Source organism: Apaloderma vittatum, unplaced genomic scaffold (genome assembly GCF_000703405.1).
Source record: "Apaloderma vittatum isolate BGI_N311 unplaced genomic scaffold, ASM70340v1 scaffold10655, whole genome shotgun sequence".
In the NCBI taxonomy this organism is placed as follows: Eukaryota; Metazoa; Chordata; class Aves; order Trogoniformes; family Trogonidae; genus Apaloderma; species Apaloderma vittatum.
This window is the reverse complement of record NW_009716521.1, coordinates 1-27,778: the sequence shown is the minus strand read 5'-3', so window position 1 is coordinate 27,778 and position 27,778 is coordinate 1. Positions and strand designations below refer to the sequence as shown.

The following is a 27,778-nucleotide window of genomic DNA, read 5'->3' as shown; positions in this document are numbered from 1 at the left end:
GAACATGAGCCAGCAGTGTGCCCAGGTGGCCAGGAAGGCCAACGGCATCCTGGCCTGGATCAGCAATAGTCCCCCTGTACTCAGCTCTGGTGAGGCTCCACCTTGAACCCTGTGTTTAGTTTTGGGCCCCTCATGACAAGAAGGACATGGAGGTGCTGGAGCGGGTCTGGAGAAGGGCAACGAAGCTGGAGAAGGGTCTGGAGAACAAGTGTGATGAGGAGCAGCTGAGGGACCTGGGATTGTTCAGCCCAGAGAAGAGGAGGCTGAGGGGAGCCCTTCTCGCTCTGGACAACTACCTGTAAAGAGGTTGTATCAGAGTGGGGTCGGTCTCTTCAACCACATAACAAGCAATTGGACAAGAGGAAATGGCCTCAAGTTGCACCAAGGGAGGTTTAGATGGATATTAGGAAAAAAGTCTTCACTGAGAGGGCTTTCGGGCGTTGGAACAGTCTGCCCCGGGGAGGTTGTTGGGTGCAATTAGCAGATTGTAGTGGTCTTTTCCAAACTAAGAGAGTCTGTGATTCTGTGATAGCTTGGGAAGTTGTTTTATGCTCCTCTATGTGAGTGGTCATTTTTCATTGCTATTTAACACCAAAAGTAGGAACAAAACCAAACCCTTTGTTTGTTTTCTTTCCCTTACAGAAACAGGAGGTGTGTGGAAACCTGACATTACAGCATCACATGCTGGAACCAGTGCAGAGAATTCCTCGTTATGAGCTTCTCTTAAAGGACTACTTAAAGAAACTTCCAGAAGAGTCTCCAGACAGGAAAGATGCTGAAAGTACATGTAAACTCCTCTCTGTCTAATGAGCATAATAACATCTTGGAGAGCTTTTTCTTCACAGGTTCAGACACTTTCAACTAGTGCTATGGTAGACATGGAAATTTGAATTAATCAGATTATTGCCAAACATAGTGCAAATGGACTTTGAATGCTCTTAGAGTAGAGAAGAAGTGATGATATGTCAGCTCTACGAATGAAGGGAACTTTGGCAAATAAGCAATCACAAAATATTGCAGTTTGTAATGGTAGAACATCTGTTGTTTTAATTTAATCTATTGTATGGCCAAGGATAAATAGAGGCAATAGCCAGAGGAAGGAAATAAGAATGGCCTAGGAAAGCAGGTTGGACTCTGTTAGCACAAGGAAAGAGAAGAAATGGACTTCTCTTGGCTCCTAGGAGTTTGTGATCTTGACCAAAACAGGGTTCATGTTACCTGTTTTAGGAAAACACTCTGAAAAATGTGCTGCTGAAGACTTAAGTGAGACTTAAATTAACTTTTAGTAGGTTGACCTCTAGAAGGTGGTTTTATTTTTTATTTTTTTGGGGTCACATTGTGCTTTAACTCACCTAGACTTTTAGCAGAGAAAGATTAAACATTTAGATGCACGTGGACAAGCCGAACATGCAGAAATAATTATATATATATAGCTGCTTATAAGTGTTCCCTTTATTTGTGGAAGGTGAAAATAAAGTCTTCGCTTTTGCAGCAGCACTTTTGCAGGAAAAACACTAACGAGGGAGGTGAAAAAGCCCCCAAGGTGCTATTAAGAGATATAATCCAGAGAGTGCATAACTGCTGGTACCTTTATTGCAGAGTCACTGGAGCTTATATCTACGGCAGCGAACCATTCGAATGCAGCCATCCGAAAGATGGTGAGTAGAAACTGCGTGAGGGGGTTGTAATCTGATGGAAACACTTGATTGAACCAATGGCCCCCCTGTGCAATAGGCTCAGTAAAGTAGGCCAGAAAGAATTTTCAAATACGGTGAGGCAGGCTTTAAAATATCAGTTGGATATCTGAGTTCTCTTTATCATAAGTAATCCTGTTGCGGTTACCATGGGTTGTTGGGCCTAAATTTCACATTCCTTGTTCTTGCAGACGCAATGGGTCGTAAAACGAGATCTTCATAAAACTCGTTATTTGCTTCTCATTGAAAAACATTGAAAGTATGGCAATTAGGTGCATTCATAAGGTGTCCCTGCAGATTTTCACACTGTTTTTTAGTCCTACAGATCTTCTACCAGGCTGGAGGTTGGTTTGGTTTGATCTGGGCTCGTCTTAAATGCACAGAGCGTGCATCGGGCGTGTGTCAGTAGCCTTGGTAAGCTGTACTTCTAAAGCTGGGCAGCCTGAGGCTGGGAGATTTTGAATCTTTGCACACGCTTTCCAGCTAGTGCCTTGCCATTAAAGTAAACGGACTTCGTAGTTACAAGGTGACGGCCCCTGTGTGCACCCAAGTGCCTCAGGAGCTTTCTGTGTCTAACAGATGTGAAATGCTGCGTATCTGACTTAACGCTCACTGACCATTTGTGGAGACAAGATTTGCGTCCCCTCCATGTTGGACCCTGACTTCCTTCTCCCCGCCGGCGGGGACGCGGTGACACCACGTTTCCTGTGGCTGCTACGGGCAGGTCACCAGCTGATGTCTGTGTATTTTCAGCACGTCTGCGTGGAAGCCAGTTGTGAAACCGGCTGTTTCTATATGAGTCTAGCGTGTTCCCTTGATAAGGATGTATTTTGGTGGAAATTTTTCTGGTTTGGAGCCTTGAGCAACTGTTTTGCTGAGGATTCTGTACGGTCTCACCACAGACGGGAGGAATAGGAAACCATCAGCTAGTTCCTTTCTGTGTTGGATGCTTTTTCTCTTAGTACACAACAACCTTTTGGAAAAGGCTGCTATAATAATTTTGCACCCTCTGTTTAGTCTGATAAGAACCTGAAGCCTCTAATTAGGGCTTCTTATTGCATTGAATGTAATTAATATGTTTCGCTTGAGCAGGAAAAATATCCGAGGAAGAATTTATTGGTGGAACCAGTGGGATGGTGCAAGCTCAGAGCCAAACCTCTGAAAGTTAGTGAAGGTTTGAATTAATTGTTAGCTGCTTCCTCCTGCTGTGGTATAGTCGAAGAAATAAGTCATGCTTCCAAAGCTGACTTTTCCTAGAAGTGCAGATATCCCTCAGGTTTCGGATCTGCTCAAAGTGTTCTAGTTTGTTCTTTTACAAAAAAAAAAAAAAAAAGCTTGGGAAGTTCACTGGGGTTTGTTTGTTTTTAAATTAGTGGGATCTCATGCCCATCTTCCCATTTGGCAGAAAAAATTCTACAGCCTTTTAGGGCTTAAGTGATTTGGTTTTAGTCTGCAGCCCTCCCCTCTTTCCACTTTGTTTTGCAGTGTGTTTGCTTTTGGGTTCTTGTGGTGGGGTTTTTTGATTGTTCCTTTGTTTAACCATTGGTCAGAAGAACTGATTAGGATGGGAACCTGGTGTGATATCCGTTTGTGGTGAAAATTCTCAAGTCAAACCGGGCTAAACAACGTGTGTAAAGACCTGAAATTCCAGCGTAACTTGTCGATGGGCAGAGATTTGGGCACATATTTGGGTGTAATTGCAAAAATCTCTGTCCTCACCTTCTGACCATTTGCTGGCAGTGCCGTCTGGAGCGCATCAGTCCACGTTGTGGTTGAAAATCAAACCTTTCCAAATGCTGTAACTCGGTAGCAGGATTTACACACCTTTCTTATTTTCACTTGGTAAAGCTGTTGCAGTGTTTAATAGAGCAGCTGCAGGTGGGTGAACTAGTTACCTTTGTCCATTTGAATGCTGTATGAAAAGACTTCAATATTTGGATCACTTAATGCTGTTAGAAACAGTGCTTGGCTGAAAAGGAAAAACAACCCTTCAGAAAGAACTTTTGACCAAGACATAAGGATGCCTGAACAACAGTATAAGTATCTTTTAAGCTCTTTCTCCTGGCCTGTGTCAGGTATTTTCTGCCTTGGAGGCCCCTGTGTAGAACTGCAGCATTCCCCATATAGCTGGAGTTTTAGATTTAGCTTAGAAATGCAGAATATGACTGTGAGAGAGACCTACCTGCCGTTGTATCAGCAACAATACAGCAGGTGAAACATCTCAGAAGCTGAGAAACAGTCATACTGTAACAGAAATCTTCATCTGAGAAGTGGGGTGGAAATCGAGTTGGAAAATTCAAAGCTGGAAACAATTTGGTAACGTACTAGTCTCCAACTTGGCCATTTAGGGAATGCGATGCCATTGCTTCCAAAGACACACTTTTATTGTTCAGTAGGAATATCTAAACATATTACGTAGCTTAATCTCAAAATGCCAGTAAAATGGTACAGTCCAAATATGACTTATAAGTGACTAATACAGAGTTGGAAAGAGTACAAAACAGGTATTTGTTAATTTTTAAAAATGCAAAGCTATAGCAGAATTGAAAGGCTAGTTTCTTTCCCACTTATATACACCCAAGTGGATTTTTCTTTTAAATTTAAATTTCTGGGGGTTTTGTATTTGCAGGAAAAGATGCACAAGCTTTTGGAGGTCTATGAGCGACTTGGTGGTGAAGAGGATATTGTTAACCCAGCCAATGAGCTCATTAAAGAAGGACACATTCAGAAGCTTTCAGCAAAGAATGGCACAGCACAGGATAGGTATTTATTCCTGGTGAGTCTTTTTTTTTTTTTTTTCCCCTCTCTTATTTTCAGATTTGTGTTGTGAAATAGTAGAACTGAGAGTGTCAATCTCTTCTCCCAAGTAACAACTGATAGGACAGAAGAAAACGGCCTCAAGTTGCACCAGGACAGGTTTAGATTGGATATTAGGAAAAATTCTTCACCAAAGGGGCTGTCAAGCCCTGGCACAGGCTGCCCAGGGCAGGGGTGGAGTCCCCACCCCTGGAGGGATTTAAAAACCATGTAGTGGTGCTCAGGGAACTGGCACTGCTGGATTAACGGTTGGACTCAATGCTCTTAAAGGTCTTTTCCAACTTAAACAATTCCATGATTTCCATCTCCCTAATCTCAAATACAAAAAGCATTTGCCATCTGAGCCCAGCTACTCAGTCCTCTGAGCAGCAGTTTCGATGTTCTTTCTTTGAGGATTTCCTTCCTTTTTCCACCCTTTTGCCTTTGCCAGTGGCTTGTCAGACCCAAAGGGATCTTCCCCATCTCCCTCGAGGCTGTCGGTTTGCGAAGCGCCCGAGGAGCTGTGTTTCCAGCTGTACTGCCTTGCTGTGCATGAGGCCAGCTCTTGCTGGCACAGAGCAAGGTGGTCAAACTGGTAGCAGAGAGAGGGGAAGAAGGGGGATGTGACTGGCTGAGATGTTTGTCTGTCCATTTCTTTCAAGTAAAAACACGTCAGCCTAGCTTGCTCCTTAAATCTCTTCTTGAGAACTGTGTGTTGGAGTTCAAACACACCTCAGTCCTGTCTAAAAAGCAGGCTCTGTCCTGCAGGTAACCCCTTAACTTAACATCTTCCCTTTTTACAGTTCAACAGCATGATGTTATACTGTGTGCCAAAACTCAGGCTGATCGGCCAGAAGTTCAGTGTTCGAGAGAAGATGGACATTGCAGGACTGCAGGTTTGCATCTCCTCTTTTCTCCTCATTTAATGTTTCCCCACCTGGTAGTGTCAGATCCCCTCTGAATCTAAAGGTCTAATAATGTATGTGTGTAGAAATATAGTAAAATTCTAAAATCTAGCATTGGACTTCTTATTTCTTTTTTTTTTTTTTAATTATTATGAGATAATCGCCCAAAGGCGGGTAAGCAAATGGTCACTCTGCGTGCTTTGATTGAGAGCCTTCCAGTGTCCCCCAGCTTTCCCCCTTCTGGTGCAGGGTCTGGTTGGTTTTACAGATTCAGAAGTTTTGTAGCAAGGCAAGTAATTATAGAAAACAATCCTTTGTTTATCCTACCTCTGTACAGTGTTCTGAGTGATCCTTTCAACTAAGTATTTTGAATCAGGAATCTATTTGTAAGTCATTAAAAATGATTGAAAGACAACGGAGACTAGTAAGAAGCTGGCATGTTCTTTGTACAGGTCCAGGAAATTGCCAAGCAAAACGTGGCTCATACATTTTCAATAACAGGAAAAAAGAGATCGCTGGAGCTACAGGCCAGGTACGGTGCTTGTTCTGTTTTTCCAGGCTTGTGAATATTTATGTAGCAATTTGTGATCTAGGAGATACGGCTGTGCTAGTGTGACATACCTTTAAACCAGGAGCTGAGCATCAGAGATACGTAACTTTTATATGCAAGAGAGTGTGTTGATGCTCTGTCTGAGAATGTTACCACACTATGTTGATTTGCTTATTGAATGCTTACAGTGTAGGTTCCACCATATTAACAATTCAAACCTTTCTGTCGTTTGTTTGGTGATAATTGGGGTCAATAATTATTCATAATGTTTCTAAAACACTGGACAGCAGAGCTGAGATCTTAATGGAAGTAAACCTGTGAGGATGTGAATTGAATGTACTGAAAAGATTGGAAATCAAATTATGATGTTTTCTGTGTTTTTCTTTTGTTTCAACAGGACGGAAGAGGAGAAGCGGGAATGGATTCAGGTTAATACAAAACCATTATGATACGGGTGGAACTCACCATGCAGTCAGCACTGTCTGTTTTTAAAACTCCTTTTTGGGGGATCCCAATGACTGTGGCTCTGTGAGGAAGCTGGGTGGCCCAGCTGGGCAAAGTCACTTAAGGAGAAGTGTGGAGCAGCGGTGGGGGTCTTGCTGCTGACTCCAGGCAGGGTCTGGCAGCTTCCAGCAGGTTTCCTGCAGTCCTCAAGCCCAGCCAGAGGAGAGACCAGATTGATGGTCCCAGAGGTCTTTTCCAGCCTCAACAATTCTATGATTCTGAGACCGAGGCTCCAGAACCTTGTGTGTTCTTGCAGTCTGACTTGTAGAGATGCTGCCTGATTGATGATGCTCTTCGGTTTTAACTTAAACAGTAGTGAGTTAACAGCACCAGTCAGCACAGTTTTTAAGTTTCCATTTCATTTGTGCAAGTACAAGAGGCTTTTTTGCTGAACTGATCATCCTAACCATCTTCCTACAAGAGAATTTCTTCAGGGCTCCTCCTGTGACGCTTCTCATCTTTGGTGGATTTTTTGTCACAGGTCATTCAGGCAACAATCGAAAAGCACAAGCAGAACAGCGAGACATTTAGAGCTTTCAATAGCTCTTTTTCTCAAGAGGAGGAGCATCTTCCTGACTCCTCAGTAAGTATGAGTGCTTAATTCACCTTTGTCGCTCTCACAGTTTACCAACAATTAAACTAGACTTACACAGCTAACTTTAAAAGAGCGTAGTCTTGTTCTTGATTTTTTTTTAGATTATATTATGGCGCAATCAGGTCCATTTCTCTGGCTCTCACTCAGCCATGCAGGTATGGAATAAATTACCTCGGGTAATCCAGTATAAGAGACCCATCAGTCAGGTTTCCCAAACTAGTGGCTCATTTAGCTTAACAGGTGTAATTCTTCAGTGTTACAAATGGTTGGCTGTCTGGAATGATGGTTATGGGGCTGCAAGATTTTCGTATCTTTCCCCATCTCCTTAGAGATGAGTTTTGGGATTGTTTCTTTTCTTTTTTTCTAATTTTCTTATTATTCAAAAACTTCTAAAGAGTTGAAAGGAAGGTGATGCATTTTGAAAGGATCTTAAAAATGCTGTCTTATAGGTAATAAATAGATTTCAGAAGGAATACTCTTCAACTAAATACGCAAAACAGTCTTGCAAGTTTATTCTGTCTCTCTACAACTGTAATTATTAGCCTATGCTGTGTTTGCTAGGAATTTTGTTCTGAAAGTGTTCATGTGAGGATGATAATATCTCTTCCTTTGACTTGAAAACGATGGTGACAATCTTAGCCGCAGTCATTTACTACAAACTAAAGAGGAGAGGGCCTAGGAGAGGGAAATGTTTAGGAATTTTGTGCAAAGCTCTCTGTGTGTTGGTGATGTCAGCAGTCAAACGTGGTAGATCTTGGAGGGCAAGGGAGAGGATGTCCTTCTGAAGAGATTAAACTTGGAAATCTTTTTTTTTTTCTTTCCCCTACTCTGCCCTCCTGAGTCTTTCTTCTGTGTTCTTTTTTTGGTACCTAACTGTTTCTAAACCTCTCCTTTCGCAGATCTGATTCAGTGACTCAATAATGCTGCATTTTTATCTGACTGATTTCCCAGAGGACTCAGGGAAGATGTTGGATATTCCTTTCATCCCAATATTAGCCTGACTGACAGCAGGGACCTTCACAAACAGCCACAGTCCAAGATCCTGTTGCTGAGAGCAGCCAGCAATGAGCCATTTCCTGAATATGGCACAGCTTACTGATCGTGATCAGCTAATACTCGGAAGAAAATAGAAGCAATCAATTCATGCCTATACTTTAAAGTTAACACACAGCTGCCTTCAGAACCAGGATGCTCTGATGGAAACAAATCTTTTGCTAATAAGCAAACTAATAAGCACATTTCTTTCTATCTGATTAAGAGATGGGGTCTGTTCAACTTCATTATTGTTATCTTGCTTAGTAAATTCCTTTTTATTTTGTTTCTGTGTTAATGGTACAGCCACATGTTTATACTCTACTGCTTCATAAAAGTCAAGCAGAGCAGAGGTCTGGTTTGTCTCCTGGCTGTGATACTCACACAGTGTGCGCCTCAATTTCTTCTATGCCAGAATGCTAACCTGCATTTTGAGGAGATTAGCTTATCTGGATAATCAGCTTTGAAAACTGATGTCACAGCTAAATGTAGCAGAAATTGCTGTCAATTGAAAAGAGCTGAAGGTGGTTCTGTATGGAGAAAACGGGACAAATACCGAGAGCATCCTTAGTAGCAGTACATGGCTCCAGACAGCATCCACCATACATATCTCGTCATCTTTATGGAATATCGGGCAGCGTGCTTTAGAGGAAAAAATGACAATAATCTTCATTTTTTGCACTGATGAGTCAGGAGAGAGATATGCACTTGTAGTTTCCAGGCTGGATCTGTAACAGCTACTAGGAATTGGACTCTGGTTCTATAAGCCTGTAGAAAAGTAGCCAAATTGCTTTTCTCCTGTCCTTGACTGTACATCTGATATGTTGAAGTTCTTATGATGGATTTCAGTTGCATGAGCAACACGTGCCTCTGCATGGAGCTCTTACCGTGCTTTTGTTTTCCACTGACGTACATAAGCTCATACAAGCATTAAGGGTTGATCTTCAGCTGTGATTTGCCTGCAGAAGGCTTGTGGGTTCTTGGACTGCAGAGATCTGACATCGGACCTAATTCTTAAGATTATGCCTATGCAATAATCTACAGCAATTAATAAACTCCCGTTTGTTGAGAGGTGAATATTCGGTCCTGGCCAGCCAGTCCCCTGCTAGGAGACTGCAGCACTGCTCTTCTCCAGAAGTCTTTTCAGAAAGCTTCAAGGTCTCTTCATGGCTTGATTCCGTCAGAAAGAGGATGCTCGTTTCCCTGATTTCCATTTTCGTCTGCAGCATATCTTGGCTGTGCAAAGGGTAGGGTTTATTTTTTTAAAAATGTTCCCAGGGAGAAAGACCTTTTTTTACCATTGCTTGAGTTCAGAAGAGTTGGAGGCTCATGGGGGAAGCACCCGCTTTGTGAACCCTTAGCAGGCTGCCAAGGAAAAGTGCTGCAGGGAGCTGAGCTCTGTGCAGGTGGCTTCCCTAAAAGCTGAGACTTGGGAGTGCTTCTCTTAGTTAAACCATGATTTTTAGATCCCTCTAAGTCATCATTATTTCCTGCCCTCATTTCTATTCCTTCCCCTAGCCTGGGGTAGTTCTGACAAACATGGGAATAACTGTCTTTCTCCATACCAAATCGTACACACGTTCATGGTGATGGCAGCAAAACGGGGAGAAGCCCTTTGGAAATCTTCTCCAAGTGAAGAGTAGAGGGTATTTGATTTTTAATACATTACTGCAAGTAATAAGTTTTAATACTTAAAAGGTCTAGGGATCTGAACAGGCGACTAGAGAAATTTGCTCTTTCCCCTAAACTTGCTGGGGGTTTTCTCGATCTTTCCTTCAGGCTCCTTTCCCCACTACATTTTTCATCCCTTGTTGTGGCACTCAGGTGTCCTTTTACTGGGGACAGGGATCTAAATGCCTGCCTTGATTAAGATGCCAGTGGAAAGAAACCTCTTTCCACAGGGCTGGGGAACAGGTGACGTGCAGACCCTAGGGTTCCTGAGGTTCAGTAGAGGGAGAAATAGTTGGCTGGAGTTGAGTACATGATGCTTCCCTTAATTAAGTTGCATTCCCTGAGGAGATGCCCCAGGGGTGGCACAGCCGTAGTCCCAGGGGATGCAGTTGTTGTTGACTTGTTCTTGAGAGTGAATTGTTTGTGTTAGCGTATTAAGAGATACAACTAGGTATCAGAATGATTAGCTCTTCAGTTTGGCTGCTTACACAAAGCTAAAGTTTAGGTTGTTTCTACTAATGGAGATTAAACCTTTTTGTTTTCAAATGGAATGAAGCAGGGTGCATCAAGAAGAGGGTGGCCAGCAGAGCAAGAGAGGTGATTCTTACACTTTTAGTCTGCTCTTTTGAGACCCCGCCTCGAATGCTGCGTCCAGTTCTGATGTCCCCAGCGTAAGAGGGACATGGATCTGTCAGAACGAGTTCAGAGGAGGCCGCAAAGATGATCCAGGGGCTGGAGCAGCTCAGTGAGGTTGGATTAGATGATCTCTGAGGTCCCTTCCAACCTAGGCTGTTCTGTGATTCCATTCTATGATTCGATTCTGTGGTTCTGTGAGAGTGCGAAAATGCACTGGAGATGGGGATAACTGTGGAACAGGAGATGGTGTCTCATTGGCAAGGAAGGATAATGTATGGGAATGACAGGTGCACTTAAGCTTGTTACTTGCTCTCTGTACATATTGAATACATACAGATACCAGCCTGCATTTGTTAAGAGATTTGAGAGATGTATTGCAATTAAGAAAAACTTACCTGAGTACTGTTTGAATGGAATGCACTGACTAGACAAAGCCGTAGCTCGTTTGGCTCACCTGGCTCAGGTGGGGCGGTGTAATTGCATTTGTGGCCGTTGGCTTTTCGTGGTTCTTTTGGGGGGCAGGGACAGGCTGCACCCCAGAGCAGGCCCCCATAAAGTCACCCCCTCCTGGGCAACATTGGAGTACACAGGTGGGTAACGTGTATCTGCAAGCAAATAGTGAGGGCTAAAAGCAAATTGTTTTTCTTCCAATGTTGACTGTAGTTTAGGGAGAATGTCCATGTCAAAACTGTTGTGTGACGCTCTGTTTCCCACAGATAGCAAGCACCAGCTCCGTGGAATCGATGCCGGGAGCAGATGGCGGTGGTGCGTTTGGAGGGGTGAGTGAGTGGTTTGAAGCTAATTCTTTTGATAGAGCAAGGCGGGGGGAGGTGAGTTGGATTTCTTTTGTGTTTGTTAGGAGAGAAAATAATCAGAGATGCTTCAGACTGTCGGGTTGTGTTCTGCTGTCTTTTGCTGCAACTGAGCTGTCGTTAACTTCTTGGGTAAGTTACGCCTGCCGCTGCTTGCAGCGTTTGCACCATCAGTGGATTTAAAATCCTCCTTTTCCACGTGTGCATGAGCCTAGTTTTGGGGAATGGAGCTGGAGGGAACTTGGCTGTTACATTTGTAGCTTTGGGGGGCTTTTTGGTGCGGGGTTTTTTGTTTGGTTTTGATTTCTGATAGGGAGCTACAATGAATGCTTGGAGGAAGGAGGGCAAAGAGAGACAAGGAAACCTGGCTGGTTAATGCTGTCATATTCTCTAACTCAGGATTTCATCTCCAGAACCAAATTTTGATTAACACTTCCTTTATAGTGTGCTTTTCGTGTTTCTGCCAACGCAGAGGAGGAGATGATGGTACTTTAATACATCTCTGGCCTGTAAGTGGTTGGCTGCTGCAAGGGCAAAATAAACTTTTTAAAGCAATTTTCATTTTGCTATATACACTCTGACTGCTGCTAGGTCAAACCAGGGGGTTTGAGTCCTTAATAAGGTCTATTTTTTAGCATTCCTACCTCTCCCTGCTAAAATACCTTCTGAGAACAATGGATTTCCAGGAAATTCTTTAGACTCAGCTGAGTTTACTGAAAAAGGCTGCAACAAGAAGAAACAACAACCAAAAAAACACACCTCCTCTACTGAGACATACTACAGGCTGTTATGTATTAGCGTGACTTTTTAGTAGCAAAGGAGCTGCTTAAGCACTTCCAGACCTCTGGGCAAGCTTGTAACTTACCGGTAGAGTTTATAGAGCAGCAAAGAAAAGCTGGTATTAGCGTGACTCTTTTAGTAGCAAAGGAGCTGCTTAAGCACTTCCAGACCTCTGGGCAAGCTTGTAACCTACCGACAGTTTACAGAGCATCAATGAAAAGCTGTTAGACAAGGCAGCAACCTGACCTATACAGACAAGAGCTAATTAAAAGTAGCTGTTTGTAATTGCTCATTATTGTTTCTCCACAATTCCTATTTTTCCTCTGCAATTTTTTATTTATTTGTAGTCAGTTCGGCTATTAGTGCCGCTGTTCCTTCAGTTACAAATGCTATAGTGAGCTAGCTACTTAGTGAAAAAAGTATTTTCAGTAGTGTTTAAAAAAATTTCTGTTGGTCTTAAGTTTCTTAGGGAAATGTAAATTTTAGTTGTAATTAAATAAAAAAAGATAGATCTTTTTAGCTGGTGATGAATGGCTGTGTCAGCGATTTGCATAGGGTATTTTGACACGTTAAGTATTTTTCCTTAAGTTGTGTGTTTAAAGAAAAATTTAATTCCTGAAATAGAAATCTAAATGGAGTTGATCAAAAACATGAAGCTAAAAATACCCCAACATTTTGTAGTATTGATTCTGGCATCTCGTTCTGCTGCGTTGTAGCAAGTGGGATAACATCAGCGTGAGGGAGTGAATTCAGCCCTGAGTCGCAGCTTTACAAACCATTAATTTTTAATGATGGCCTCCCTTTAGAAAAACAGCTCGGTGAGCGGGTACGTTCCGTGCTTGGCAGCTTCCCCGGGCGGACCACTTGGTGGTGGTGGTGGTCAACGAACCACCAGCTCCTGCCCTGGGTTCTGCTGAGCCTCCTGGAGAGCCTGCTGGGCTTTTCTGGTGTAACCAGGAGGTGAAAACCTGCTGCAGGGAGGGTAAAACCCTCTTGGAGCGGGGCTCTCGGCTGCCCTCGACCTTCTACGTGCACAAGGCAAGTAAGAGCCGGGCGAAGGTCGCTTTGTGCCTGGCGTCGTCGTGTGGAGAGACGAGGAAAGCAGTTTTTGCTGCGTTACCAAGTACAAAAGACACCACACTGGATCATTTCTCAGGTGCGTTCAGCGCGTTCTGCGAGCAGCTGCTGACATTCTGCCTCCTTGTGGGTGTCTCCAAGTAGATAGTTTGTAAATGGAGAATAAGCAGCCGTAGGAGCAGGACGTATGGGCGTGCTCGTGCGTCTGCCCGTGGAAGAGTCTCATCCCACTGTTTGATTTCTATTTACTGGCCCAGACAGAGCAAAATCTATATAGCAAGTAACAAATAACAGAACAATCTCCTGAGCCCACTGGTTTTCTTGCTGTTCCTACCAGCTCTTTGGTGTTTTTTCCCTGCTTTCGAAAGCAGATGAGGCTCCTGTGGTTCACTGCTGATGTGACGTCTGCTTTCCTGAGCAGGCCAGCCACGGGGTGTCACTTAGCTCTAGACACAACTTCAACCCCTCGCTGGGGTATATATGGCTAAAGTTGGAGGGAACTATCAAGATTTGGAGAGTTAAATGCAGCTGTAGAGCAAAAACGAATTAGTGGTCAAAACAGCCCAGTGTTACCAGAGCCATTGCAGAACCTGACTCTGAAGAGGTATTCTGTCAAGACTCACCAGCTTCAAAATAGAACTGGGTACAGTGAGGAAGGTGAGAAATACAATTTTTCAAGCGCATTAGTATCAAGATACTCCGGTTGAAGCTAGGGCAGCTTTGTATTTACTTCTGTCTTAACATACATCAGCGGTAAATAACGTAGCTTGTGGAATAAGTTGCCAGGTGACTGCTAAATTTCTCTTTGACAGACGAGGTTTGTGAGTCACAGTTCATGTCCTTTTTGTCTACAAAACCCTCTCTCTTCAGACAGGGTCTAGTTAAGAGGACATGGTAGGGTCAACTTCCTGAGCTGTCTCTGGGTGGGATGGGGCAGTGCCCATGCAGGGAAGTCAGGTTTAAGCAGTGGAAAGCAAAGGGCTTCTTAATTCTTTCTCAGTGTCAGCAGTTAAGTAATATAGTATTGAATAAGTCTTTCTCCTATAATTGCTTGTTGGAATTTGCCAAGTCGTAAAGAAAATACATTTTTGTTTTTCTTATCTTTTCTACAGCTCCAGTAGCAATGTTTCAGTGTGTTCTCACTGTGTTCTCATAGTGTTGAGAAATATTAGGAGACATTGCTGGTATTCATCAAACACTTCAAGACCTCTTCATACAAGCCCTTTTTTGATCAGTGAAGTTAGTATTAAACGCTTGTTGTACACTACAGCACAACTTAAAATGTAATGGTCTAAAAGAAAAGCTCATGCGTAACGGGCAAGATTTGTTACGACAGTTACGGTACCCCTTCTGCTTTCGTTCCTTTATCAAATATATGGGTCATGTGTTTCTGAAAGTGAACATTGTCCAGATGGTTTCACGTTGAGGGCAATGTCAAATACGTGATCCATTAGAGGAAATACTCAACCTGAGTCTTAGCTGTGCTAAAGAACCATGCATGTGGGTGATGATAGATATTCTCATTGACGTACAAATCAAATTAACCCATTTCCACATGAAGCACTCCATTCAATCCACAGTAGAGGAACCTCAGCATTTTTCCTATGCAGACACATGTCGGTATCGATTGAAAGCCATACGTGGGTTATGTTTAGTCTTTGTCAAGACTACCTTCCAGTCACAGCTCACAAGGCTAAAGGTGCCCCTTCGTTTATGCTCTTGCTCCAGTAACACTGGTGAAATTGCTGTTAGCATAAGGATCAAAAGGCTTGTTATGCCATTTGCAAATTGGATGCAGAGGGAAAACAGAAGGTTGACCAGTGAGCAAATGCTCTGATCAAACAACTTAAGGGGAATCCATCCCTAGCCAGTGGGAGGGAAATCCATCTTCCAAAAAATTAAATAGCATTAGCATCCAAACCAGAGTCAGAAATATGGGTGGCTTTAGCCAATATATGTGATACAAATAAAAAAAGTCGCTCAGTAGATTGCTGCTGATCAGAAAAAAGCTTTTCGCATCGCCGTAATTATAAGCCTTCCTTGGAGGGGTTTCATTGATTCTGAAAGGAATGTTTTTGCCAGCGATTCATCCGAGGCATTGTTCAGTTGGTGTGGTTCAGCATTGTACTGGTTATATCTGGTTCTTCACAAGAAAAGTGAAATATTGTGCTCCATTTCTGCGTGTGGGAGGACTTGGATTCGCCGGCGTTCCATTTTGCTGAGCGATGAATATGTGCGGGAATGGGGCTATAGTGATTTTCCTGAATTAAAAGATCCGTGTGAGTCTGCCTCACCAAACCAAGCTGCAAAACATCCTGTGTGCTTGTATACAAGTTTGAAACATCGCTTTCTCAGCTGTGTAAAAGATAATGAAAATTAAGAGATCCAATCCAATTAGAACTAATTAGTTATGGGTTTGTTGTGTAATGCCATTACAAGCCAGGGTGGTTTCAATAGTTCTGCTGAAAGACAATGTGCCTTTCTCTGTTACCAGGGAATGGCAGGGCAGAGACTCGAGGAGGCTGAAAGATGAGAGAGCGGTGTCAGCTTACAAGTTTTGATTTTGTTTTTAATTGTTTTTAACACTTGGCCTGGAAAAACTGTATTAGTGACTTCTGCAGGTTAGTCATAACCGCTACGGTGAGACTTTAGAGAGAAGGGCAGGGGTTTGCCTGATGGAATTACCATCAGGCACATCCTCCTGCTTATGTAGGGGTGCGAGGAAAGGCAGCAGCAGAGGCTTTGAAGCAGAGGAAATCTGTTAAGCCAGTTGTTCTCTCTCAAGGGGACTTAAGTGCGTAGTAAGCCACAACTTAAGGAAGGCAGTGGGGTGTCAAAGCAGTCCAGAATCTGCATAACCTACGAGGGGCCTGATCTTCACCTGGTTGATTTGCACAAAAAATGTGAAATACCTCCACTCTTTTGATTTAGAGGAAACATTTCTTCTTCCAGCAGTTTGTTAGATGATTGTGTCAAGGAGATGAAAATGAAGAGAGTTATCAATGAAAGAGCTGTGCTGGAGGAACGCAGTGCAGACGTGCTCTTTGGGCTCATATCTCCGCACGGATGCTGCCTGGCTTGGGTGACCCCAAGCGTAAGCCCGGTTCCCTTGCACGTAGCCATCTGGGTGGGGAAGGAGGAGTAGTATTTATCTATTTAAAAAAGAAAACAAAACAGGGCATCTGCTCGAAGTCCTGTGCAAAGCTGTGTTTTTGTGAACAACACATCGTCACGTTAATGCTCTTGAGTTTATCAGAAAATTGTATGTTTGGGTTGAACTACACCAAGTGAGTTTATGTACCAACTTTCAGGTGCTTAGCTTAAATCACAGAATCACAGAATCCTTATGGTTGGAAAGGACCTCCAGGGTCATCAAGTCCAACCTTTTTCCCAGCATTTCTCTAACCACTACACCATATCCTCAAGCGCCACATCTATTTGTTCTTTAAACACCTCCAGGGATGGCGACTCCACCACCTCCCTGGGCAGCCTGTTCCAGTGCCTAACTACCCTCTCAGTGAAGAATTTCTTCCTAATATCTCATCTAAACCTCCCCTGGCACAACTTGAGGCCATTCCCCCTCATCCTATCATTACTAATTTGAGAGAAGAGACCAACACCAGCCTCGCTACAACCTCCTTTTAGGTAGTTTTAGAGGGCAATAAGGTCTCCTCTCAGTCTCCTCTCCTCTAGACTAAGCAAACCCAGTTCCCTCAGCCGCTCAATAGGCTAAACTCACTTGGCTACCTAGACAGCTGATAGAAAGTGTCTTCTGCTGAGAGCAGTTGATCACAGGTCCTGGTACAGGTGTCCCTGACTTCCTGAGAAGCTTTGTGTTTCGTCGTGGGCTGGGAGGGAGCCTGAGGAAACTGCTGAGTTCGCATTTGATGTCGGGTGGTGCACTAATCCCCTGCCAGCGCCACTGCTTCAGTCAAGCTATTTTTCCCAAAGCCTTCACATCTCCTCCCCACGAACAGACAAGTTTTTCAGTGCTCTCACAAAGTCAGCAGCGTTTGCCTTAGCCAGGTCAGGTTGCAGCGGGGAGGAAGAGGTGAGCACAGGAAGGAAAGCTCGTCTCAAGAAGTCCATGTTGCCAATTCTTCCTCCTCCTGCCCAAAAGACACCGAGAGGAGAACAGTTGGTGGCAGTAAGGACACGAGTGGGCAGAGAGGGACTTGAGAAATTGGCTTTAGCAGTCCGAGACCACGTAATGCCACACCAGAAACACACCTGCGGCCTGAGCCAGCCATCGAGCCACAGACCATCAGCAGAGCTGGCCTGAATTCTGTTCTAAAATGCTGTGAAACCCAAAGAGGATCTTTGTCAGTTGGAGAAGTCTATGAATTGTTTCGAGGTTTGAGGGATGTATTTTTGGAAAAAAATAAAAATCACACAACTGTACTTTTCATTTCAGAGCGATTCCTGTAGGAAATCTTCCAAATCCAAGCGAGACAAGGAGAAACAGGCTTGCAAGAGTTGCAGCGAGAGCTTTAACTCCATCACGAAGAGGCGGCACCACTGTAAGCAGTGTGGGGCTGTAAGTATCGCACTGCGCTCAGCCTTTCTGTTTCTTCTGCAGAGACTGCTGAAGAGAATTTATTTATTTTTTTCCAGCACAGGAACTAAAGGATGTTCTGGTTCATGACAGGTCATTGGCAGAGATCTTTCTGCCTGCTTTGCTCTCTGGGAATCAGAGGAAAGCAGCAAAACTCTGGTGCAAGGGGTCTATTTAAAGGCAAATACGGTGGATAAAAGGAAAGGTAGTGCCTTCCCTGGGGATGCGCATGTGTCTGGGGAGAGAGTTGTGCCCTCTAGTTCATTTGCAGAAACACAGTGGCCTTCTGACAGCCCTGCTTCACACAGCAGCTCTTTCTAGGGTGAACAGCTGAACATACAATATTAAAGATGGATGCATTTTTTTTCCCTAAAGCAAGAGTTGTCAAAGTGGTTTCCTCCTGCAGTCCAAAAAGTGCAAAAAAACAGTCCTGGAGATTCAAGGCCAGGTCACTGAAGGTACTTTGCCATCCTTCCCCAGTGCTAGTCACTGGCAGCTTAATTCCCTGTTTATTTTTTCTGAAAATCACAGCCAAGATGAGATTGGTTTCTGTAATATGGCTTAAAACCTGCCTTCTGTGACTTGAGTTTCACAGTTCAGTCTTCTTAATGTAACTAGTACAGCATATTATTTAAATACCATTTTTCATTTGAAGTGGAGATAACTTTTCAGCTGAAGAGACACCTAAATGTGTAGTTAAGGTGTTTGAAGAAGCCTCAGTATCAGCAATTGGAATAAAATTACTGTAGAGGTGACACTTTTGCACTGGAGTTAGGATTTTCAACCTTCCAGGTTTGTTTTTAATAATAATTACTAAAATATTTAAATCCATTTCTGGAGGTTTAAAATGTCCCATTGCAAAGCTTAGTATTATTGGAGAAATGAAATAATAGCTTTCCCTCATGGACAGAGAGGTAACAAGAATTATGTTATTAATAATTTATCTCTAAACATGTGTTGGTTATGGGACGTTTTGCCATGTGGCAATAGCGTTCGAAGTCAAAGGCTGCCGTGTTTCTAAAAACACCAGCTTGCTTTTGTTTGTGGAATTTGGCAAAATTGCTTTGCTTAACACTTGGTGAATTAAGGCGATTCCCTTCATATAGTAATTAACAGCTTGCAGTCAAGCGTATCCTAACGTACCCTGGTGCCTCAAGGGTGTTGGTGGTGTATTATTGAAGAGTAAATTCTGAGTGGATGTCTAGTTGAGGGGCTGCCCCTGCGTTGCACCCCGGGGACAGTTCCCACCCGGGTAGAGTCCGGTTTTCAGCATGGAAAACCTTCTGGAGCTGCAGCCCCGTCCTGCTTCACAAATGGATTTAAGTGGGTAAAGCACTGGACTCTGTGAGCAGTCAGCGGGTTTTGGATTCCTCAGCTCTCTCAGGATGGACTGCCCAAGTGATGAGGAAGCATCAGCCACCTGTACTCTAAAAATCAGTCCTTCCTAAACCATCTTGTGATTGGCATTAAAAACCACTAATTGCTTTGTCTACCTAAGCCAAAGGCTTATAAGAAAAGCAAATTTGCACGGTGTTAATCATAAAGTATGTCCCAAAAGGCATATGTTTTCTTTGATTAGGTATATTGGTACACGGCAGGGGATCGCAAAAACATGAATTATTTGTGGAGGTAAATAATGTAAAATATCACGTTGGTTACTCTATCTTTTGCTTACGTTAGTTTTCCAGACTTTTGGTTTAATGACAAACATTCTGCCAGTCACTTTGTGCGGAGAAGGGTTATGTTTTCATGATGGCTGATGCAACACCATCTTTCTCACACAGGTGATCTGTGCAAAATGCTCTGAGTTTAAGCCACTTGCGGATAACAGCCGTCATAATCGAGTGTGTAAAGAGTGTTTTCTGCAGTTACCAGCAAGCCCCAGCAGCCCTGGAGTGGAAGCAGTGGGAGAACAAAAGAAGAGACTGGCTGCAGAGGTACAGTATTTAGCTACGACACTGCTGGTGTGCTAGCTGCCCTTCTGAGACTCTCCCTTTTTTTTTTTTTCAAATGTATTTATTTAAATCAAATCAAATTGTTTGGTTATCTTCCTTCCCCTACCGTGATATTCGACACTCTGGCCTGTAACTTGTATTGAATGTGCACACAGCCTGAATGAATGTCGTTTGGAAACAGCCAGCGTTCATCATAGAATGCTGATTGTACGGGGGCACACACAGGTTTTGCAGCTACGCTTTCAGAGTAACAAAAAAAGAGGAGAAGCTTCTAACTTCTTTTTCTTATGGTGCATTTTCGATCCTGAGCTGTGCACAACAGCTGTTGGCAAAACTTGGCAAAGTAAGATGCTTTTTTTCCCTTTTAACTCCATATAAAAGATGTTTTTGCACTCCTTATTTCGCAAAATGCTGTTGAAATGAAGTGTTTCGTAGTTGATCGTGCAAAAGCACGGCATCCTCCTGAAAGACAGGATTCACTGAAACTTTCCCAAACCTGCTCTAATGCAGACTCTTCTCTCCAAGATTCGACTTCGACAAGTTCTGCTCTGTAAACTGCTGCTTCGCAATTGCCATAGATGTCACCAAGCTTTATACCACGATAGCGGCACATCCTACCCTTATTTTTTTTTTGCAAGGACACTGATTTCTTTTATTCTCACCCACAGCAACTGAACTTTTTCTTACCAATGCTTTTTTTAGACTACGGGCAGAGCCGTGAGTATCGTTATGTGCCACTCTTTTCATGGGCCACCTTGAAGAACTTATTTATTTTACCTGTGAAGCAGAGCCAGAAGTCACTGCGTGTGTCAAAGAGGACGTTCATCTCAATTCAAAGTGGACCCACAGGGACATGGAATTCTTGAAAGAGCTGCTGAAACACTGAGAATTGAACTTTGTTGCAAACCGTCCTTCCCCTCGATACGCTGAGCGACACCTGAGCATTGGCTGGAAAATTGGGGAATGTATGCAGCCTGTACTGAAAAAACGTCTTACCTTAAAAAGCATCTTTCTAGAAGCCACCCCTCCGAGCCATCAGACTGCTTCTTCACCTTGTTACACTCCTCATTGGAACCAAACTGCGTGGAAAAGAGCTGGATGCTGAGCAAGGAGTGTAAATCTGCCAGTGCCTGTCCAGAGCTCCTATAATTAAATGTTTCATCAAAGAGTCTTCTTAAATTCTGCCTGGCTCTGCTTCCAAGCATGCCATTTCTTTCCAGGCTGCTAAAGGTACCTACACAGATAAAAATACACAGTGCCCCAGAGTGAATGCTGCTGCTCAGGGTCTTTGTCAGAATCTCAGGAATAGAAATTGAGGTAAAGCCACAAACTTTTCCCGTCCTTGAGCTACCACCTCTGCAGAACGCCGAGAAGATTCCAGATCCGGAGCCTGATACCGTCAAAAACTTCAGTACTGCGCTACAGCTGTGCCTGCAGATGATGAGCAATTAATATGCATCAGTAGAGTCTGCGGTATCTCACGGTAAACATTCTAGCCCTGTTTCAGCAAGAGCTGTTCGCCGGCAAAAGGAAAACCTGCGCCCACCCAGCCACAAGCCCTGTTCCTCTGAAAAGCCAAAAAGCAAACCGGTGGTGTGTGACCGATGGCTTCGCTTTAGGAAGCGGATTACAGCAGAAAGCTGTAAAAACCCAAGGAGAAAGAGTCAATTTTCCCTCATAGGCTCCGGCTTCTAGCCTTCCGCTAAATCTTCAAAGGATCAGGTAAAATGCAAGAAAGCAGGTGTGTAAGAAGAGCCAGGCTTTTTCTTTCCCTCCTAGTTACATTAAACTTCCTCAGCGGCTGAGGAGAGTTCTGCTTTACAGATGTTAAGAGCTGGTGCCAGAAATCCCCAGGAGACTTCTGTGCAAAGTCCAATGCGAACAAGAATTTTGGCTTTCTCTGCTTTCTATCAGAAGAGAAAAATTTCTTACAATTTTTTTTTTTTTCGCTGTAGCGCACTCTGTTTTGATTCACGTCTCTCTGCATCCACACACATGTCTGTTCACATACCTTTTGCATTAATATGAAACTATCTTCCAGCCTACTTTGCTAAGCAAGAAACTAGGTGCATCATCTTAATTACCATTCTCAATTTACTTGGTGCAGGTGGAGTTTAACCTTGGGAACAGTAGTTTGGCATCTGCCTCTGTTACACAAAATTGTACTATTTCTTTATTTCTCTAATAATTCTCATTTGTGGGCTACCCAGCATTTGCCCTAAGGTATTATTTGACACTGGACAACTTCGATTAAGTCTGTTTTATGCTTCATTCTAAGTATTGTGCCCATGTAAGCATCAATGAAAACAGCTCTTTTATATATTTTTCTTTTTTTTTCTCTTCATCCAGAAGCAAAGTGTCTTAGCAGCTGAGAACAGCCTCTTCAGCAGCTACCTCCAGTTCCTTGAAAAAGGGAAGACTTGGTACAAAATGTGGGTGACCATCCCCAAGACCGAACCACTGGTTCTGTATCTACAAGGAAGTGGCCAGGTAAAATGATAGTTGTGAGGGTTAACACACAGAAAAGAAAATAAAAAGGCAAAAAAAAAATAATTAAAAAACCGTAAGTTCAAACATGTCAAGCTGAGAAATAGGTCAAAGGATTTGGTGTGGTTTCAACAAAAATGGTCTTGGTATTCTGAATGTAGCACAAAGCCTCAGAGATTTCACATTTGCTTGTTATCCGTAGATACTGCTGGTGTGGTTGTGAGGAAATATGTAAACTCATAGCTTTTCCATTTTTTAACAAAAAAAGACAAAACAAGGAAAAATTTGGTTATGGTCTGGAGTTTTTTAGAGGTTTCAGACAGATATATTCAAAGGTTTTATTGCCCTGTTGTTAGGAAAAGCACTTTACTGTAAAATGTCTGCTGCGACACAGTCTGGATATTGCAGTTGCGATTGTTTGCTTGAGGTTTTTGCAACCTAGTTCTGAGTTGAAAGGATGGGGGAATTTGTGGAAATGAAGGTGTTCTTCAGCCTGAAAAAATGGGCTGTTGTTTGGTAGAGCTCCTTGTTGTAGCATCATGTGGTTTTTATCTTTACTCGAAATAATTGCTGTGGTAAGCATTATTATTTTTTGTTGTGCTGTTGAAGCTAACCAGCATCTATATGTGATAAAAGTCAAGAAATAGCTATATTCAGGACTGAATATCGAAAATAGAAATAGCAGTCATGCTTCCTTAGTTCTGAAGGTAAAGCATAGCAATGCTGAAATGAGATCCCCTCTATCTGACTTTGTATTTGGCATTTGATGCGTTTATATGCAGCTTTAGTTTATCTCCTGTAGGGCCGAAATCAGCCTACCCTTACCTTCCTGTAATTGCTTTTTAGTAGCATCTGTTTGTATGGCTGGAGCTAGGAACAGCCTGGGAATTAAATATTACCCATGATTTTATAAAGCTATTCAGTGTAAAGCTCACCCCGTAGCAAACAGAGTACTTCAGCGAGAAGCGCAGGTTGTCCTTAGACACGTTTGCTCGTTTTGCTGCTTGCCGGCAAGAACACCTCTGGTTTTAAACAAGCGCGCGCCATGGTTTTAAGCTGAGCGCTCAACAGACTGAGAGCTCGAGTCGGGAGCTCCAGGCACAGCCCACGTGGCCGCGTCTGGGTTTCAAACCCCTGCGCTGGGTTAGCTGCCAGCTGCCTGCCGGGTGTCCTCCTGCTCCCCGGGAGATGCGCCACTGAAATTAGATGTGAGCAAAGAGAACGGCCGGAGCCGAAGCGCTAAAACAAAAGTGACAAACCCGATCTTTAGACCTCTCCGGAGCAAAGAGTCTGGCGAGAGGAAAAAAGCTGTAAAAAGCCAAGCGGAGAGAGTGGCTTTGCGGCGTAAGTGTTCGGCAGGCGTGAAAGCTGTGCCTCAGCACAGGACCAGCGCGAGCCCGGTGTCCCCCATGAACCAGGCCAGAGCATCTCACACAGGTACGCTTGGGGAATGAGAGTGGGAGTAGAGGGAGAGAGCTCCTGGTTGTTTGGCCTTCCTCACCTGGCAGCAGCGTATGTTGTCTGTGAGATGGCTGGAGCAAGGAGCTGAGAGGCAGCAGTGCCTCTTACATGGTGTGACCTAGACAAAGAGTTTGTCCCCATGTCTGACCAGGTGCACAGGGCAGCACAAATGAGAACTCCCTGGACGTAAATCAGCTGTAGTTAGTGCACAGCAGAATAACGGTCGATCCTTCAGGCCGCCTCCAGGGAGTCGTGCACAGCCAAGGTTGGAAGCTGCAGGAACTTCAGATGCTACATTCCTTGCTCCACGTTCTGTCAGGTTTGATCTCGAGTCTCTGCTAGTATTATCGGTAAGATCCGATTTTTTTAGAGGAAAAAGGCATTTGACACTGATTGTCAATTTTATGACAGTTAAATTTAGTGACTAGTGTCCTCAACTATTTCAGGTGTGAGAGAAATTTCCCAATAAAGCAGCAAGAAAGCACACAGGACAAGGGTGATCTCTCTTGCCTTCAGTAACCAAGCCAGGATTTACTATCAGGAATCACCAGTTGCAGGCTGAGACTCTAAACAACAAAAAATTAATCCCTTATTCAGGGGCCAACAATTCCCACTCGTATGGTTCTGTCAGTTTGCATCTAACTGAAGGAAGAAATTAGGCAGCAAATCCCATTCCTTGATATTAACCCAACATTCTTGTCAGTTCTGGTTTACATGGCATACACTAGACTTCTGTGAAAAATCTCTTCCTGAGCTTCTTTCCTGGTGGCTGAGTGGCTGAAATCAGTATCTGGAATCTGGGAGCCACTCCGTGCTTGAGCGTTATTGTTCTGGGCATTGTTTTGTACAGCCACCTTGATGCATCTCACAAACAAAGAAACATTTTGGTGTAAAAAAGAAATGCCTTTTGGGAATAACATTGCCAGCAACAGTATTAAAGGTCTTGAAACACAGACCAAGTGAAGCATGACCATAGGAGTCTGAAAGTTGGGGGGATTGTTTTTAAGAAGAACAGGAAAAAATATCTGACTCTTGGGAAGAAGGAGTGAACTAAACTAAATCTGGAGCTTCTGGTGCAGTAAATGCCCTGAAAGCCCTCTTGCTTTGCACCCCTGGCCCTCATACCGAAAAAGGGATGCTGGTGCAGATGGAAATGCGACTCACAGGCTTTAAAATAGCAAGAAAACAGCTCTTTTGCTTTAGATCCTTGTTCCAGGAGAATGAATTAATCCCCTGAGCGTTCGTGGTTTAAATCTTGCATAAGGCTTCATGCATGAGGATAAAATTCACAGCTTACTTGAGTATGGAAATCACACGGGTTTTATCTGTCCTCAAACTGAGACAGAATTTGTGCAGTTGTTTGTCATGTTTTACCTGAGTGGAATTGTAAGAGTTTGCTTATAAGCAGAGACCAGCTCAGGCCTAAGGATCGGAGGTTTTGCAGAGATGAGTCTGGTTTTCCAAGAGCTCCACCTGGAGCTTGTGCCCCTGTTGGCCTTGTGAAACATGCCGCTGCCTCCACAGCTCTGACATTAACTTACGCCTGAGGGAGAAACGCAGAATTATGGAGTCCCAGCTAGCTGGTGAAGGAGTGACTTTTGGAGAAATACAGGGGTAAATCTGGCAGAGCGAGAGCGAGTGTGTAGAATAATTATCAGATCTGACCCACAAGAAAATTTTGCTCTATGAATTCTGAAGAAAAATGTTTGATCATGCAAATATGGTTTACTCCTAGAAAATAAGGTAGTAGCTGAGAATGAAGTTGGAGCTCAGGGTTTTAGAGAAGTGTTTTTGTGGCTTGTCTATTGACCTTGCTCAGGAAAAGCTTTAACTGGCCCTGCACTAAGCTCTGCCTCTCCTTTTTCATGGTCCTGCAGAGCTCTGCAGCATGGCATGGGAGCCCCTCAATAATTTGTGCAAGGCTGCGATTAGATCCTAAGTGGGTAGAGAGTGAAGTCTGGGTGGAAAAAGAGAGATTTTTTTTTTTTTTTAAGCCTACTCAAAAGTAATGGGGGAAAAAGATGGTGGTCCACCAGTGGGTAACTGCTGTTTTGGATATTTGTGTAAGAGATCTTATGTGCTGTGCAGAGATCTGCGGTGTGAGAGGGGTGTCTGTAGGGAGGGCTGCATGAAATAGAAAAGTTTATGTGCTGGAATCAAGCTGTCCATGCCCAAATCCTAAACTTTGGGTGTTGTAATGGATGTAATAGAACAATAAATAAATGCTGCTGTAATTACCTAGATAAATAACCCATTAGTATTATGGTGCTGAGAGTCAAGATGAGGGCACAGTGCTTCAAACTGCTGACAGTATTACACACCCAGTAGGGATTTTTTTTGTGTCGGTCACTGTCAGGAAAATGATTGAAATCAACCCTAAAGCAATCCTAAACCCTACCCTTCTCAGCACTGGCTAGTTTGCTGTGATGAAATACAGTTGTCGTGCAACTCTAGTTTGTTGCATACAGAAATATTTAAAGAAAAAAAAAACCCACCACAGAATTCAACCAGCCGTAGCCAGTAGGCTCTTAAAAATGGGTTGTAAAATTTTATCTGTCTGGAAGGCCCGTAAATCCTACTTATGTGGTTGGCCCTGGGCCCAAGTACCTCGTGGGTGCGGAATAGCCCCTGGATTTGCTGGGCTTCAGGTAGGAGGGGAAGGACTCAGTGGCAGAGGAAATCCAGAGATGCTCATGAACCTGGAGAGGGACCTGGTCTGGGTGTGTGGTGGGACTCGGGGCTGAGCACTTCGCCTTTGTCTGTCAGCAGTTTGTCAGAGGTAACTTAAATCCCTTCCGTTTGGATCGGGCAGGTACAGAGAAAATGGCAGAAGCATCATGTTAAGCAAAGGAGGAAGCAAGCCCAAAGCAGTCTGCTTAATTTGCCCCTCTCTGCATGTGCTGGGGAGGTGCACAGGTGCAGCGTCGGTTTGTCTCTCACGCGGTACTTCTTGGCTACAAACGATGGCATTTTTCATGGTCATGGGCAGTCTCCAGTTGGGACAAGTCTTAGTGTCTGTTTTTCTAGTGCAAGGTCAGTGATGCAGGCGTGGTGGAGCTTGCGTGTGCTCTTGTGCAGGTCCGTCCCACACCTGCTTGCTTGAGCATGGCCACGAGCGCATCCCGAGCTGCTCCGCACGTGCCCGAGCTCCCTGTGGTGTCAGGATCTAGATGCTGTGTGCTGCTTCTACGACAACTACTTGCACTCAAATAGGAAATTAATTCTTTAGTGTTTGACCTAAAGCAGCTGTAAATCTCCTTGAATAGTGCCTGGTCTTCAAGCAGATGGACTCTGGCATTTTTTTTATAACAGTAATAAGTAGTAGATTAATAAATCAGGAAGCCTGCATTGATGATCTAGATGATCTTCAGAGGTCCCTTCCAACCCCTAACGTTCTGTGATTCTGTGATTTAATAAAACACATAGAGACATTTTTGACTGTGTATTTTTTTGCACCTTTACTTAATATATGTGCTTGCAGTTCTGAAACTTGAATCACTTTAGGCTAAATGTTAGAAAATCAATTTTTTTTTTTGCCATTGTTCTCGGAGCTGTGGTCCCCTTCCAGATTTACTGAGTTATCTGGGATGCCTTGTTGACTTTGATACGAGGCTGCTACACAAGCAGCTGCTACAGGAAATGAGAGCTTCTAGCAGATACTTGATGCCTGTGTGCTTTAGGCTTCAGCTGGGGCACCCACCTTTGCAAATGCTTTGCTAGCATCAGTTGACACGAGTTGCTTGGTCATGGCACACCTTGCCTCGCTAAAGTACGCCTTTCCTGAGAGCTTAGTAGAGGAGGTGGTTGCTGCTCAGGATGTGACTGTTAAGAGAGCTGTATCGCTCATTAGATCTGAGAGTTAATCTGGTCTTTAAAGGATGTTCAAGAATCTGAGGTTTGTAGAACGATAGAATAGTTTGGGTGAGAAGGGACCCTAAAGATCCTCTCATTCGAACCCCCCTGCCATGGGCAGGGACACCTCCCACCAAGGGACCCCTCCCGCCAGCCCAGGTTGCTCCAGGCCCCGTCCAACCTGGCCTTGGGCACTTCCAGGGAGGTGAAAGCTTCCACAGCTTCTCTGGGCAACCTGTGCCACTGCCTCACCACCCTCACAGCAGTGAATTTCCTCCCAGTGTCTAAAATCTAAACTTACCCTTTTACAGTTGGAAACCATTACCCCTTGTCCTTTCGCCACACTCCCTGCTCAAGAGTCCCTCCCCGGCTTTCCTTCAGCCCCCTTTAGGCACTGGCAGGCTGCTGCAAAAGTC

General features: G+C 43.8%; 1 protein-coding gene across 1 annotated transcript; it reads left to right on the top strand.

Moving 5' to 3' along the window:
• Positions 1-601: 601 nt before the first annotated feature.
• FGD3 (FYVE, RhoGEF and PH domain containing 3) lies at positions 602-22,052 on the top strand (the record flags this gene model as incomplete). Its single annotated transcript, XM_009869571.1, has 11 exons — positions 602-781; positions 1,600-1,658; positions 4,324-4,470; positions 5,294-5,386; positions 5,848-5,927; positions 6,343-6,373; positions 6,931-7,032; positions 11,100-11,162; positions 17,467-17,589; positions 19,392-19,544; positions 21,912-22,052. Coding segments are annotated over 11 exons (1,172 nt in total), but the record flags the coding sequence as incomplete, so codon positions are not given.
• Positions 22,053-27,778: the final 5,726 nt, after the last annotated feature.